The sequence below is a fragment of the Eimeria maxima genome, genomic scaffold (genome assembly GCF_000499605.1).
Source record: "Eimeria maxima Weybridge genomic scaffold, Emw_scaff20, whole genome shotgun sequence".
In the NCBI taxonomy this organism is placed as follows: domain Eukaryota; phylum Apicomplexa; class Conoidasida; order Eucoccidiorida; family Eimeriidae; genus Eimeria; species Eimeria maxima.
In genome coordinates, this window is record NW_013563642.1 from 21,942 (window position 1) to 36,687 (window position 14,746).

The 14,746-nt window shown below is 50.8% G+C and overlaps 4 protein-coding genes across 4 annotated transcripts; 1 reads left to right on the forward strand and 3 right to left on the reverse strand.

Annotated features, from left to right (window-relative positions):
• Positions 1-1,320: 1,320 nt before the first annotated feature.
• Positions 1,321-3,580, forward strand: EMWEY_00003840 (lectin-domain protein, putative; the record flags this gene model as incomplete). The annotated part of the gene is made up of 5 exons (XM_013477837.1): positions 1,321-1,699; positions 1,845-2,308; positions 2,467-2,867; positions 2,983-3,215; positions 3,390-3,580. The coding sequence occupies 5 exons, from the start codon at positions 1,321-1,323 to the stop codon at positions 3,578-3,580; spliced, it is 1,668 nt and encodes a 555-aa protein (XP_013333291.1).
• Positions 3,581-4,777: 1,197 nt separating this feature from the next.
• On the reverse strand, positions 4,778-5,326 carry EMWEY_00003850 (hypothetical protein; the record flags this gene model as incomplete). Its single annotated transcript, XM_013477838.1, has 1 exon — positions 4,778-5,326. The coding sequence occupies one exon, from the start codon at positions 5,324-5,326 to the stop codon at positions 4,778-4,780; it is 549 nt and encodes a 182-aa protein (XP_013333292.1).
• Positions 5,327-5,701: 375 nt separating this feature from the next.
• On the reverse strand, positions 5,702-8,692 carry EMWEY_00003860 (hypothetical protein, conserved; the record flags this gene model as incomplete). The annotated part of the gene is made up of 4 exons (XM_013477839.1): positions 5,702-6,452; positions 6,835-6,900; positions 7,115-7,182; positions 7,388-8,692. The coding sequence occupies 4 exons, from the start codon at positions 8,690-8,692 to the stop codon at positions 5,702-5,704; spliced, it is 2,190 nt and encodes a 729-aa protein (XP_013333293.1).
• A 3,848-nt stretch (positions 8,693-12,540) lies between these two features.
• EMWEY_00003870 (hypothetical protein, conserved) lies at positions 12,541-14,246 on the reverse strand (the record flags this gene model as incomplete). Its single annotated transcript, XM_013477840.1, has 3 exons — positions 12,541-12,731; positions 12,839-14,038; positions 14,183-14,246. 3 exons carry the CDS (start codon positions 14,244-14,246, stop codon positions 12,541-12,543), a joined length of 1,455 nt encoding a protein of 484 aa, XP_013333294.1.
• Between the last annotated feature and the right edge of the window lie 500 nt (positions 14,247-14,746).

Below are 14,746 nucleotides of genomic sequence, written 5' to 3' on the forward strand. Positions count from 1 at the left end.
TGAAAGCTAGGTAAGTGATTAGTAATTCTTTGCAGAGCTAGTTGATGCACGAAAAGGGAGCTTTTGTATGATCGAAAACGAGTGTTCCTAGCTGGAGTTGTTGCTCAGTGTGCGCCCTCTCATCACCACCCCCAGACCTTTGCATCCATGGCGCTGGAGCAAGGACAACTGAAAACATAGGTGGATGCCAAATGAATCTCGTGATTCCCCCCCTCCGCTAATGGCTCCACTGCAGCTCACGATGGTCCTCGAGTAGGATCAAGAACTCTCCTGACAAGCAGTACGGAGTCAAGTCACGAGTGGCATCAGATGAACGAATTCTGCAGGCATTTTAGCCATCAAGTACGCATGAACCACTTCTACAGCAACTAAGACTTTGTTAACTTCAAATTTAAATTCATCTCAGCCCAGCCGAGGAAACTATGCAACGCTTTCCATGGAGTGAAAGCTGAGTTCACACGGGCTGGGTGATGTTTAAAATGGTTGTTCCATCATTACGTAGTGCTCGTATGGTACATTATTAGCAAAAGGGCTCATCGCTGCCTTCAGAAGCCCGAATCAACTCGCTGTGGTGCAAGGAACGCTTCAAAACCCCATTGCTCCAAGCACGTACGCTCATGTGAGTGGATATATCTTGAGTATCGAGAAAGCTTGCAATTTAGAGCACAATTCCTAATGCATATAATTTTTATAAAGGCATTTCAGGCTTCATGCGTGCTTCTATAGGCTCAGGTTTCTCTATAGGAGCCCGCAACTCAGCTAGGTAGCTGCCGGGGAGTCGCGCTCCTAGCAGACCTGAGACGTGCCTGGCGGCGGAGTGTGTTGGGATGGACGGGCCCAACACAGAACAACTTGAATAGTCGCATCATATTAAAAATAAGGTTTTGATTTCTGAGAGTGGAAGAAGGCTACTTACTCCCCCACTCTGTTCGCTGTTTTTCTCAGGTTACTGCAGGTTTGTTTATTTCGAGCAGTGACCCAACGCCAGAGAGCTTGTGCCTTGAAATTACCGATGGTAGTTTATTGAGGGTCCTATTAGGTCTTTTCTAGTCACGGTGTACCTTCTTCCGAAGTATCCCGCAGGTGTCTCAGCTGAACTCAAGGCACTGCTGAATCCTCGCACCAGTGGTGCAGGACACCGCGTTCCCATCTACTACCTGGATAATACGAAACCCTACTCTCCGTAGGAAACGACTCATAAACAAGCAACAATAAAGTGGGAAGTGAGGCTTGTAAGCTCAGGAAGGTTGGTCTGAGCCCTTGTGGCTCCCACACTGTTCTGAGCACCACCGTGCCAAAGTTTCTGCATTTTCATCCGAAATGTCGAGATACTTCCAAAGGGCATTCTGTGCCTACGCAGCGGCAGCAGCTTTGTTGCCTCTGAACACAAGAGGGCAGGATGTTCCTGGCCACCACAGCGCGCAACCAGGCTTAGCACAAGGCTCCCCAGTTCCTCCCGCCGACACTGCAACTTATGGCTATCACCACCCTCCGCATGACCATTCTCCCGCTCCGCCTCCCCAACCTGTGCACAGTTCACACAGTTACGGGGCACACGACCACTCACCCTCACCTCACACCCATGACAGCGTTACCATGGGCGCAATCCCCAACACATATGACCTCTGGGAACAGTCTAGTGGCACAACTGAGTTGATTACCCATTCCTGGAAGCCCCCTCTAACGCAGGAAAACCTTGGTGAGTGTACTACTGAGACGCAAAGCTTGCCTGAGTGTGCGGGTAATGCTAGTGATATAAGCGATTGTCTATCTGCTTGCTCTTGTCGTGTCCGCATAAATTTTAATGTGCGTATTCAAGATTTTTTTACAATGATTACATTCAGGCTACTGGGACGTTGCCATGTCCACTGTTCCGTCGGAAGACCATATTGTCTTAATGCCACCAGATGCCAACAGAACCGGTCAATTTTGGCAGCGAACTGCTGTCCCTGCGGTCCATTTTGAGGTGCAGTTTGGGTTCGGAGTGTTCGGCAGGGATCCACTAGTTCACGGCTCTCCTGGAGGTGTGGCCAGTAGCGACGGCCAGCCGGACGGTTTTGCGTTCTGGTATGTGTACGAACCGTACGCAAGCGTTTACCCGAGAACACCGGAGGAACAGGCTAGCTGGAGCCTTGTAGGGTACAAAAGTAATCCCAAGGGTTTTGGCGTCATCTTTAAAGCAGTCGATCAAACAGGAAGCATCAACCCGTCAATTTCATGTGTTCACAACACGGACGACAGCAGGGACTTTTCCAAAGAAATCCCCGCTTCTTCTGCCTTCTTCTACCAATATAGGAATAAGCCCACAGTACGTTAGATATTCCCAGGGCTTTGCTGTTTCTTAGTGTCACAGAATGCATTTAAATTTAATTTGGTTCGAGGGTCAACGGGGTTGATTGCGCACAGTGAGGGAAGCTCAGGCTCGGTTGCGACTTCCCAACGTTTTTGTGATTTTCTGTTCTTCAGCCGGTCCTTTTCCGTGTCGTAGTTGGGAACCAAGGTGTAGTAGCTCAAATCCGCGAGTCTGTTTCCTCGGCGTGGGTGACTGCATGTTCGCTGGAGCATGTTCATTTGCATGCCCATGGCTTCATCGGTTTTACAGGTCACAATAAGCCAGGTTCAGTCCAAACCCAACCTGGGCATCACCCTGCAGGAGACCAGGTTGTACTACACTTTGTGAAAATGTGGAGCCTAGATCCCCTTCCTCCTCAGCACAATAACCCCGGCTCGCCACAGGCAATCCACCCGACAGATGGAAGCCAGGCAGCAACTGACGCTCATGCTCACGCAGCGCATGCTGAACAATATGGGGTTTATCCAGGACATCCGCATGCAGGCACCTACTTGGCCGCAAGCCACACCCATCCGTATGCTCTGCACCCAGGCCCTTTCCCATGTCCTGAAAGGCTCGCCCACCGTTGAAGGTGGGATCAGTTTCCTCTGAATGCTTTTTTGTAACGATGCATTTTGCACTTGCTTCAGAGACCCAACGGTAATGCAAATGCTGACGTCAATCGGAAGCCAAATAAGCACGCTGAGTGCCGAAGTAAACGATTTGAGGCAAGACCTAAGAAAGCTGTGGGTGGACGAGGGGCCAGAAGCCGTTAAGTCGCTGAAGTCGGAGTTGACTGGTTTTAAGGATCTTTTTAAACGTCACTCCCAACAGCACACATCTGCACTGCACAACATCCACAAACAAGTGGAGATCAAATCAAGTGGGTTTTCTATGCTTCCATAAACTGAGCAGCAGTGTCACGCTTGCAATGGGCGGCCCATCCCACCAAAACCACTATATTCAACGGCATATGTCTTCACTCAAGACACACATGAGGGTCTATTTGCCTTTACATTAATACTTTAATAGTACACTAATACTTCTGTGCATTCAGGCATCCCACACGAAGGCGAATCGCCAATCCTGTCACGATTGACCGATTTGTCAAGCCAGCTAGAGAAAGATATCGCAGTGAAGCATGCCAGCGTGTTTCTTCTTGCTCTAGCAGCTCTTCTGCTCGTTGTGTTGTTTGCCCTCTGCTCTTGGAGGAAATTTCGCGCCATAGAGAAGAAGCACATGCTGTGATAGAACACGCGAATATTCGCTTGAAAGGTGCACAGAGATTATCCCTGAGCTATTAAGAGTCCTAATCGATAAGAAGGTGCAGAACGGGTAGTTGAGGCTTACTGCAGACGAAAACAGTTTTGGGGAAGGAGGAGGGACGGTTCAAGAGTTTCTTCATGAATCTGGAAACTTAGCGTGGTCCATTGTGGCCAAGTGAACTGAAGTACCATTGGTTTAACAGGTTTCTTCATTAATGATTCGCGCCTCCACCTAGAGCTCTCATTCCTGGACACTGTGCAACAACGCACCTTCATTGAAGGCAAATGCAGTGCTCCTGTTTGCCCGGCGAACGGAGTTCACACGCCTGGCAAAACTATTGGCATAACACCAAGAGGTTGCAGTTCACTGGCAGTTGATGATTGCCCCCTGATCACATAGCTAACGGACCCACTTGCCGTAAAGATACACACTCAAATGGCATACGCAGTGATGTGTAGACCGCCAGAAATGTTTAGATGTGTCCGCACTAGTGGTGGACACTCGACGGGACTTTTCGTGAGGTTCGTACACACATACTTCGCATACGGGAGCCAATCGGCCACGGATTACCTACAGAACCTGCAAGCCGTAGCTATTACATGAGTCCGATGCAGTGGTGTATACCTGTAGGCAACTATGAAGCTGGCAGACACAGGAGAACAACCTCGACGTACGGCAAATGGATTGCAGATTACTTGCTAGATGTGCTGTCAAAAAGGCCAAAGATGCCAAAGGTACTTCCCGGGTTGAGGATTCCGTATCTCGCCAGTATACTGTAGGAGGCAGTCTAGGAAGTCGGCAACTTGACTCGTTGAAGGGAAACTGCGCATATTTGCTATTCCTGGGGATGGTATTGTTGAAACGTAACTGATATAATATTTGTGTCCCTCTGCGTGCTCCCGTTTCTTCGCACTTAAACACTGCATGTGTTCTTGTCACTGCATAGTTCCTCATACTGCTTGCATACTGCTTGCAACTACGCGGAACTGTGTTTAAGTGCACTGTTGAATCTATGGTGATACAGTGTGCGGCGCGTGCATATGCAAGACGCCATGCCATCTGTAAGGTACAGATGATGAATTACTACAAAAAGCAACTGACACACAGGATTTTCTGAAAAGATGCAACCAGTCAGCCTTGAAAGGTGCAGTTGGCAGTGATGAACCCTCACCGTGGCTTTCAGATATGAGGAGTTTCGTCAGAGCTTCCTAAAGTGGCATCTCCTCGGGCTTTGCGATTGCTAGGGAAGTATTCGCTATTTGAAACTTTAGCAGATCGTGAACCAAACTGCATGGCTCGCTTCTTGGCTGCGGCGCTAAAATACAGTCCACAAAAGGCTGCGCATAGCCGGACGAGCCACTTGTTACCTAGACACAAGCCACTGCTACCCTCTCCTAGCTTGAGTTTTGTGTCGTTATTCTGTCCTCCAGCTGCAGAGGTAACAGTTGGATTCATTGTTGATTCTTCTCCCAATTCCAAAATGTCGGTGCGTTTCCAACTCGCCGATGGGCAATTTAACTCGTCCTCGCTGTCGACAGGCGTCGGCTCTCTGGCTTCCATAAGCAGGCGTTGCATCGCCTCTTCCGCTGCTTCACGCACGTCTACTGATGGCTGAACGATATGTTCGAAAGGTACAGAACGACAAACAAAGTTCAGGAGACGCTCATCGAGGAATGGCACACGTGCCCATCGTCCAAACGCTGAAAGTGCGCGGCAGTCCCTGCCCATGTTGCGGAACCAGAGACGTCGTAGATCCCTGCATACACTCCCACAAAGATGGAGCGTCGCTAGAAGCATTACCACCCAACAGTACCTCAGTAGCATAGAATGATCAAAGCGCAACTGTTGCGTAACCTTACTGCACTTTCAAATGTGACGCTCACAGTATTTGCTCGTCCCGAAGTGCCTCGCAGCCTTTAGTCAAGTTCGCTGTTCGATGACGACCGTAGCCACCAAATATTTCATCCGCGCCGCTTCCAATTAGAAACACTGTGCTCTGCACAGTATACGTGCCTGATTCCCATCGAATGACACAAAATATCACCGGGCCGGTTGCCTCTATGGCACCGGCTGGCTGCAGTCCATAGGCAGCAGCTGTGTCTACTACAAGATCTGGTCCTGCTGTGTTAAAAAGTGCAACTTGCCTGTCACTCTGTCAACACAGCTCCAACGGCGTTCATCTAAAGTGCACCATTTGTGGAGGTCATCCAGCGCCATTGCCATGAAGGGTCGTCTAGCTTCGTTGGTGGCCAGAGACACTCCACAAGGAAGAACAGAAAGGGACTTAAATGGAGACACAACATCGAATTTGCGCGAATGCCCTGCGCCACAAGCATCTGATCCACCATCTTCGCCTATACCTTCCTTCAAGTACAGCAGCCGGGGCTTCCGGTGTACCGGGCACGATGGATGCGCGGCAATGCCCAGGTCAGAAATTCTGAGTTTACCCTGCCCCCCCACGTGTATTGTATCACAGGCCTGGGTATGTGAAAGCGAAGGAGATGCTCGCTGCACTGCAGCAGCTTGCAACTTTGTGCAACATAGTTTGCATGTGCCATGAGCACAGCCACTCTTCGCCTGTCGGCGACAAACCCGACATGCACTTTTCGCCCCATTGTCCTGTCTACTGTTATGTGCAGAAACAGCCGGTTTCTTCCCTAGATCTGCGGCTTGCTGTTGCGCTGCAGAATCTTCGGTGCCTGCGCGTTGCATGCTCTTTTCCGGCTGGCAGTGTCTGGGCGGTCGGCGAAAAAGAGGACGGATTAGGAGCTCGTTCCACAGAGAACCCTCTTGGAGAAGCTTCTGCCATTCGTCGCTCTTGTCGAAGTTCGGAGACACCAAATACCCAATTCCCCTACAACAGCCACATGACATACTGCGGTCCACTGCGTTCAAGGCATCAGAATGGTTTGGAAGTGCTACACTGAGTGAATCAGAACTCGTGTGCATGTGTAGGTGCTGCAAGAAGATGAACAAGTCTAGTGCGTTTTCGACGAATGGGCCTTGCCGTTACCTTGAAGAGAAATATAGAGGGGCAGCAATATTGAAGTCCATGTGGCTTCGCTTTGGATAAATGGCCTCCAGTAGCTGACTGCGGCAGCTTGCACTGTCACTGCTCGCCACGTCAACTGCCACTAGCCTTAGTTCAAGGGCCCAGCTGCCGATTTGCACTAAACTGTTGCTTGGTGGAGGAAGTCTTGCGCCATATCTGCAGCTCTGCGACTTGTAGCGTTCACCTAGGGAGTGCAACAGCCTGAGCAGGTCCTGGAAGCTCCGCAATGCGGTCAGCCTGTCCGGCGCCTCTGCCGAAAAACCGACGGACACAAGCTCTACAACGACCACGTGGTGCGGGCTCGCAGTGTGATGTGTTCCTTCGTTTGACGCATCAGTGCATGCCTTGGCCTGAAACATAGCGGCATATTATCTCTACCCCCTTACAAGCGCATCACTCCGATAAACTCCGACCATTCCACGTGCCGTATACCTCCGTCCCCGTGTCGTTGCACTCACCATGGCAGATGCGACGACCCGCAGTACCATTCCAGCCAGTAATGTCGAGTCAACTCCCCCCGAAAATAAAAGCCCTACAAAAACCGTAGCAGGAGCAGTGCAACTCACAGAGGGCACACAGGTGTTATTGATCATTTGCAATGCCTCCGGAATGGCCCTCGCGACTGCGCCCCAAAGTTCTCGAAACAGACTCTTCAAGACGGCTGCCGAAGATAGGTGGGACGGACCCCCCTCCTGTTGAACGCCACAGCAACTTATATATCCTAACGCAGAAAGTACCGAAGGCGCAACAGCGAATTCCTCCTTGCGCCCGTGTAGTTTTCCCCAAAGCTTGTCCATCTCTGGGGGTAAAATGCACTCATGCGCGTCAAGCTGGACGCTGCACTGACAGTTCATTCGCTTCCAAAACTGTTCTCTGGCTTCCTCGCAAATGGCACATAGGCACCACATGTGGGTCGTCCGGATGATGCTCGGCTGCTCCCAGGAGACGCAGTAGACACTGGGCATGTTGACAAGAGAAGCACCGCAATGTTCGGCACTTTCCGTTAATTCAGAATAGTTGAACGCAACAGCAATTGACGCCTGTGCGGCCGCTAGTCCCCATAAATCCAGTAGCCACACCCCGTCTATTGGAACCTCAATGGCCCGCTCTTTGCCTCCCTCTCCACGGCTGCTCGGAGGGTCATAGCTTCTCATGTTCGCTGCAGACGTCGCTACGATAAAGCTGGGGCGCCTGGCATCTGCGCCGGTGTTGCTCGGGGCCACCGCTAGCAAAGAGGCAAGGCCCAGTTTGTCTCTACAGAAAAACAAAAGCCCAAAAGCTTCCGAGTAAAAAGCAAGAGAAAAAGCGGAAGAAGGAGAGGTGATGCCTGTCGCCAGCATGCAGTTGCAGGGAGCTTGACATTTGCCGCAGCTCTGGCGGTCAGACGGACACCGCCACCGGCATCTGGTAGACAGCGCCGCGCTTACTCGCCTTGCATAAGCTGCTCGACGGGGTCCCAGAGCTTTCAGAAGGTCAGACGCATCTGCATCTGAGACTTTGTCCACCAGGCCAGCGGCAACGCTGTGTGAAAAAACCCTAGCAGCAGCGGGCGGGCGATCGTCTGTTAGCAATTGGTACGGCGTTGACTGTCCCTCCGATGACTCCTCTTCCTCAGAAGAGATTAGTATTCCCTCCTCGTCCTCTAGCTCGACTAAAGTGGAGAAGAGGTTCTCCCAGAGATCACCACTTTCCACGGAGCACGAGCCAGCATCGCCGCACACCACCAGAGTTTGGCGTGAGTGGATGCAATCAGCTGGTTCATTCAGTGGCTGCGCTGCTGATGACCTGCGGGACTCTTTGAAGACGTGGCTCCCAGAAAACACAACATGTACATCCTTTGCTGGAAGCTCATCAGTGTTGTTCGTACACGCCCGTTGCCTGGTTGTCACCACCACGCTGTTGATGCCCTTAGCTCGAGGAGGTACCCCTCCAGCCCATACCGAGACTGCAAAGCCATGGTTCATTCCGTCTGCGGCAATCCGCGAAGGTAGGCACTGCATGGGACTGTTGGGCTGCAGCGGAATAGAGGGAAGTGTGGGCATTCACGTTCTGCGCTTCAGAGAGGTGGGGTATCCCTGCACATGCATACTGCTGTCTGAGAGCTACCAATCTCAAACCATAGAAATACTGGAAGATGCCACGCTGCTGCAGCTGCTGCTTGTGGTAGTATGCGCCCACTGCAGAGTATGGGCATGCTGGGAAAACCGCAAAAATACAAGGACGCACCGAACACGCAAACTAATACTTGACATTACAAATGTAGACGGAAAAACAGTTAAGCACAGCGTGGAAGACCACTCCAGCTGGTCCTGTCACCATCGAAGCCCTGACTCGTCACGCTTAGGATGTAAGCAGGATCTCCTGGACAGCAGCGCGGTCCCAGCCCTAGCAGTGTCTTAACAACCCTATATAATGTATGCCTTTTGCACCAGTTAGTATTCAACAGTGTTGTTTTACTCCCATATCAGCCAGAAGATTGCTTTGAGGGTCCTCCAAAAGGTGAATTTTGCCCCCTCCCCCCGGCAAGACTACCTGATCTACGGTACCCACTTCCATTACTGTGAGTATGCTGGGAAGAAGAAGTTAGGAGTAGATTTGCAGTGCTTCCGAAATTCAGAACTTCATTTCTATGGCTAGACCAGACGTTCCATTTTCGCGTTCGGTGAATGCTGGCGTATCTACGTATCTACGTTCACGTACAGCTCAAGGAGCACGAGAAAAGTATAAAAACGCGAAATAAATTGGAATCACCGTAAATGCTGCACCATTGCCGTAAAATGGCTTTTAAGTCGACGATCTGCAGTGTCTTGACGCTTGGGATCACTGGACGCTCCATTTTCAACGTTTTCAACCCTGCCAGCCGAGTCCTGATCCGACAAAGGTTTATCCCGCATAGCCAGTAGTGCATATTTTATATATGCACAAATATATGATGACGCCCCCGCAGTTTCTTGCTGTTGCGCTGTGCCAGGTAATAATTTTTGCATCGGCAGCTCCCGTGGAGCACAGTGGGTTTTCTGTGAGGCTGGATAAAATTGATGCCTACTTGGAGAGGAACCACGTTTGGGCCATCCAACAGAAGCGCGCTTTCCGTGACGGGCGGCACTTTAGCCTATTGCAGTTGGGCCAGAGCAGGGTTACGCGCCTTGCGAACATCCGCCTGCACGACCAGGTCCTTGCCTCGAAAAAATTAGGTACCATTATCACGATATTCCCAGAAAAGGTGTGCTTTGAAGAAGTGATGGCTTAATCGCGAACTAAGCAACATATTTTGCGGATATTGGAGTCGGAGTGGATCCAGTCTCGACATTCCGTGTTCTCTTTGACACCGGCTCATGCGAATTTTGGGTTCCTGACGAGACCTGGTAGGAACCAGATGAGCCTTTTGCTCCATCAAGCAGAACCTGTATAGCATCCATACACACTTCACGTATTTTAATCTTGCTTGGAAATGGCTTATCTGTAGAAATGGTTGACCTGTATGCCTGCCTGCGTAGCACATCCTCTCAGTGCCGAGGACACCGGAAATACAGGAGAAGCTCAACGTTTGAAATTCGCTTGAACAGAGATGGCAGCGTGAGCCATATGGATGTGCAGTATCTTAGCGGATCCCTCCAAGGCTACGATGGTGAGGCAAATGCTGATCAATTACTTGCAATGGAATGCAAATGCAGCCGATTTACGCAGCTTTTGAAATGGTCCACTTGGGGAATGGCATTTCCGTCCCCCACACGAACATTGGCTTCGCGGTACGTCTCTCTTGCTCTAAACTGGCTGCACACATACGTACTCACGTGTGCTTGTACCCTTTGCGATCCTCAACAGACACACATCGACATACCACTCCTCCAGGACCTAGAATGGGTACGGTAGTAACAAGTTTCGGGGGTGCAATAGCCAAACTGAGTGAAGGCGCTCGTAGGATGGAATTGTTGGCCTGGGATTCAAAAACCATGAGATAGACCAGCGTGGAGTTCTACCCTTGTGAGTGCTACTCACGCTTGTGAAACAACCTTGAACACCAAAGTACATTTGGGCAGTATTGACCACATAGCTACCACCGGAGCACTGAAGAAAAGGAACCTCGCAGTAGGCCAATTTCCTCCTCTCCTCTAGTGCACAGGCACCCAGCGTATTCTCGTAGAACCAGTTTGCGTACTACCTCACTGCCGACGGTAACTCGACGTTCCACCTTCCTCTCGCTTTCTCCCGTATGCTCAACTGGCCCGATCAGGCGGGGCACTAACATTTGGAGGCGCGGACCTGTCAAAGAAGGAAAACCCAGCTGAGGAGTTCAGGCAAGGACTTCGCACTCAATGTTCATGACTTCAGCCTCCATATATTCCGTACGGACAGCTGGGTAGCAGTGGATCCATCCAACAGCTACTGGACAGGTGGTCTATCATGCTATATCCTCTTCGTTGGTGTACAAGTTTAGGTAGACAACCTTGCGCAAAACTCTCGGGTTGCTATAGTTCAGGTCTTAAGCGTTGCGAAACGTGGGCGCCTGGCCTCCTACTCCACAAGAACTATGAATGCCTTGGGGCGCCCAAGAGTTGGAGACGGCAGTAGGATCCTTCAGTGCAGCTTAGCTTTGAAAAAAAATAAATGCCCAATAATCAGCCGGGGGCGCTTCAATAGTGGACACAGGAACATACTTAATATACGCCCCCACAGTATGTTGTGCTGATTCCGAAAGCCAGCTCCCATTTGTATTACTGGAAGCAACTCCGACGGAACAGAGAGTGATGGACCACTACCTGTCGGACTTGCGCGTGTCTACTTGCGACGACAAGATCACGCTTCCAGATCTGGTAGATTGCCATTGATTCCACTTTTGGCATACGCATACGACTTTCAAGAACGTTTCTGCTTCCACAGAATTTCCATTTCCAAGGAGTGCCCACTAGTGAGACACTAGGTCTTTCGTTCTTCATCCCCCCGCTCAACACCCCCCCTGGCCAAACCCTTGAGGACCGCCAGACGGAGTGCCGACTATTGTTGAACTACAACTTAGTCCAGACGACTACGTGCTGGAGTTCGTCAACGACGATGGTGTACATGAGTGCATGCTGGGGATAGCAGCGGATGAGTCAGAAGCAGAAGACGTAAGCTTCGGTGTTCTGGCGACCAACTACCGGTTGAATGCAAATCGTTTGTCCTAAGGGTTTGAAAGGATGGACTTTTGGACAAGTGAGAATAACAAGTAAAACATATGCATGCAATTCGACTGTGACATCTACATTTCAGGTCCTCTTACGGGGGTACTACACTGTTTTCGACAGGGACAACCTGGCTGTCGGGTTCGTTCGTGCAAAGCATTGACTCTTTTGTGATGCCCGGATGGCGCTACGGAAAATCTACAATACTACACAGCATGTGCTGCCGACGCACAATACCAAAAGTGAAAACAACGGCATCGCTTCATTCTCAAGAGACTAGGCGTGTGCACCGAAATGGGTACTTAGTCCGCCAATTTTGCCAGTCCCCATCTTCAGCGACACACCAGCAAATCTTCCCAGCAAATTATCCTCTGGGGATCGATGAAGGAGCCTCCTTGACATTTGCTGAAACCAATTAGTCGTCATGAAGCTCCCAGAGTTGCACCTCAACTAGCGTACCTCGAATATACCCTCTCGAGGTCCCCATCAATTCAACAAACACACATTGCACCACATAAAACATACTGCATCGGATCATCCGAAATGTACCATCCTCTGCGTAAAACATTTAACTGCCAAAAGGTAAAAACCAACTAACCCCCTAAATGTTCGTGGGGAAGAAACTAAACGAATAAGTATATGCCTGCTTGCCCCTTTTCAGGCGCAGTTTTTCACACCACATTCTCCCCTTTCCTTTTGTATATCCCTCTCAGAAGTGATGCCCACATTCAGCCCCTCAGCCCCAGAAGATAAGCTCCAGTTTCGCTCAGGTAAAAGGTCCCTCCTTCCAGATACACCTGGCCGCCCACCACCAACTCCTTGTACTTGTCGTCCGGTGGAGGAACATACCCAATTGGCCAGCTGCTTGTAGCTCCCGCCGACGCATCTGCCCGCCCAACAAGGCTGTCGCCGAAATATCCTACAAACGCGACGCATGCACATGTCCCGTCAATTTCCAACGAATAGCAGATAACATGAGTCTGAGCTGCTCTACCCCAGTCAGGATTGTATTTTCTCGTTTCTTACCTGGCGATTTCTGAGACAGAGGACTCATTGGTCCCAGGCTACTGCCAACTGAAGGGGCAGACACCCCTACAGAAAAAAACGCAATGGCTTCTGGTTTCTCTCCCTTTGCATTTGCCACTCCAAATTGACTTTGAATGCCACTGTTAAGCTTGCATTGCTTCTCCTTAGCTGCAAAGGCTCCTTCGAGCGATGCTTCGCCACCTTTCTGCTGAACATTTGCCTGGTCGCAAATGGAAAAGGCCTCTACCTTATGCTGCTGATTTTGTACCACTGTGGGTTGCAGCTTGTATGAAGCTCCCTTTTCGTTTGCAACCGCATCTTCCCGTTGTTCATCCTGAACAGGGGGCTCCCTTGCTCTCTCTGCTTGCCCGGTGGGCTCTGTTTCGTCTGCTGGCTGTTCGGAGCCAATGGAATTTGCCGATGCGTACTTGTCCAAGGCGGATCCTTTCGTTAATTCAGGGGCCATGTCATCGCGAACTGCCTCGTCTCCTTCTGGCTGCTGGGGTTGTGCGTGGCCTCGCTGGCCCTTCTTGGCACCTGCTGGTTTCCTCTTGGCGGCGGGGGCTCGCTGTGCCACCTTGACCTCTTTCACCGCTCCGGGAGATTCGTTATTTGGCTCGTTTTGGCTCGCATTGGAGGCCCCCGTAACTGTCTCCTTTTCTTGACTCTGCCCAGGATTCTTTTCTTGCCCAGAAAATGGTAGTACGCCCACCACCTCGACTGTTTGCCACACACTGGGGGCAACTGCGTCAATACGAGGAGAAAGTTGAGGCTGCCCCCATGTCTCTACGGGCATTCCCAACTGCGAAGGAACTGCAGTTGTTGCCTGCATAGGGGGCTGGGGAACCCCACCAAGTGTACTTTGCCAGGTACCACTGAAAGGCCCAGGGAAAGCCATGTCAGCATGAGGCACTACTGGCCTCGGCCTTTTGCAATTCCTAGGTTCGTAATACGCCCACCTCTGTGGGTGGGGAGAGGGCTGCACAGGACTTGAATAATAGCCCAAAGGTTCGGTCATCGCTTCATGCGGGTAGTTCACGGTCATGGGTGGCCTGTACTCCCAGTAGGCGGGAGGAAGAGTCCCGTATTGCACGGGAGCTCTATATGCATAGCGTGAAGGATCAGTATAACCAGCAGGGTACATCTTCGCAGCGTTGGCTAGCCGAAATTCCACTTCCGTTGCGAAGTCCCGCTTTGGACCTTGGCAGCAGAAGGCGTCCGACACAGCCCCTGCAGCTTCACAGAAAGGAAAGAGGAGTAGAGAAAGGGGACAAGCTATATGTGGGGAAAATACCTGTAGGCCTCCCACGAGACCGTAGACACACAGTTGCTAATAGCACCCACCGATTAGGGGTACGTCGAACAGGCTACACTCAGGAGCCCTTTCTTCTCGAACGTAATAGTCCATCTGCTTGATTCAAACATAAAATAGCCTCACAAGCCAGACAAAATGCAAATAGCTCCTGCGACTCTCGAGTGTGGGGTCAAGCACATCGATGCCAGTTGAACCGCAGGGGGACAGGGCTGCAAAGTCCTCACCACTACGCAGTTACAGGTTAGTCTAACAGCGTTGTTCAATGAAACGACTTTGCTTAATGTTGAATCTCCAGAAGCAAAACGAAGCTGAAGCGGGTCGAGAAGGTTCTGGCTGCACACAACTGAGAAGCGCCTGCGTGGTGGGGCCAGCAGTGGTCCGGCTCTGCATGCCTGTTCCAAGGAGCAGCCCCTCTATTATAGGTTTACTCAGTGGACTTCTACCAGCACAAGTACTATTGTTTTAAATATGCTTCAAGTTCACATATAGTCCTTTAAATACACTTATGAATGGTGAGAACGGGAAGACGGTCCAGAGGACGAGCCACATTCCTCGTCCTCAAGTTTTTTAGAGGGTGTGCTGCTTCCCATTTG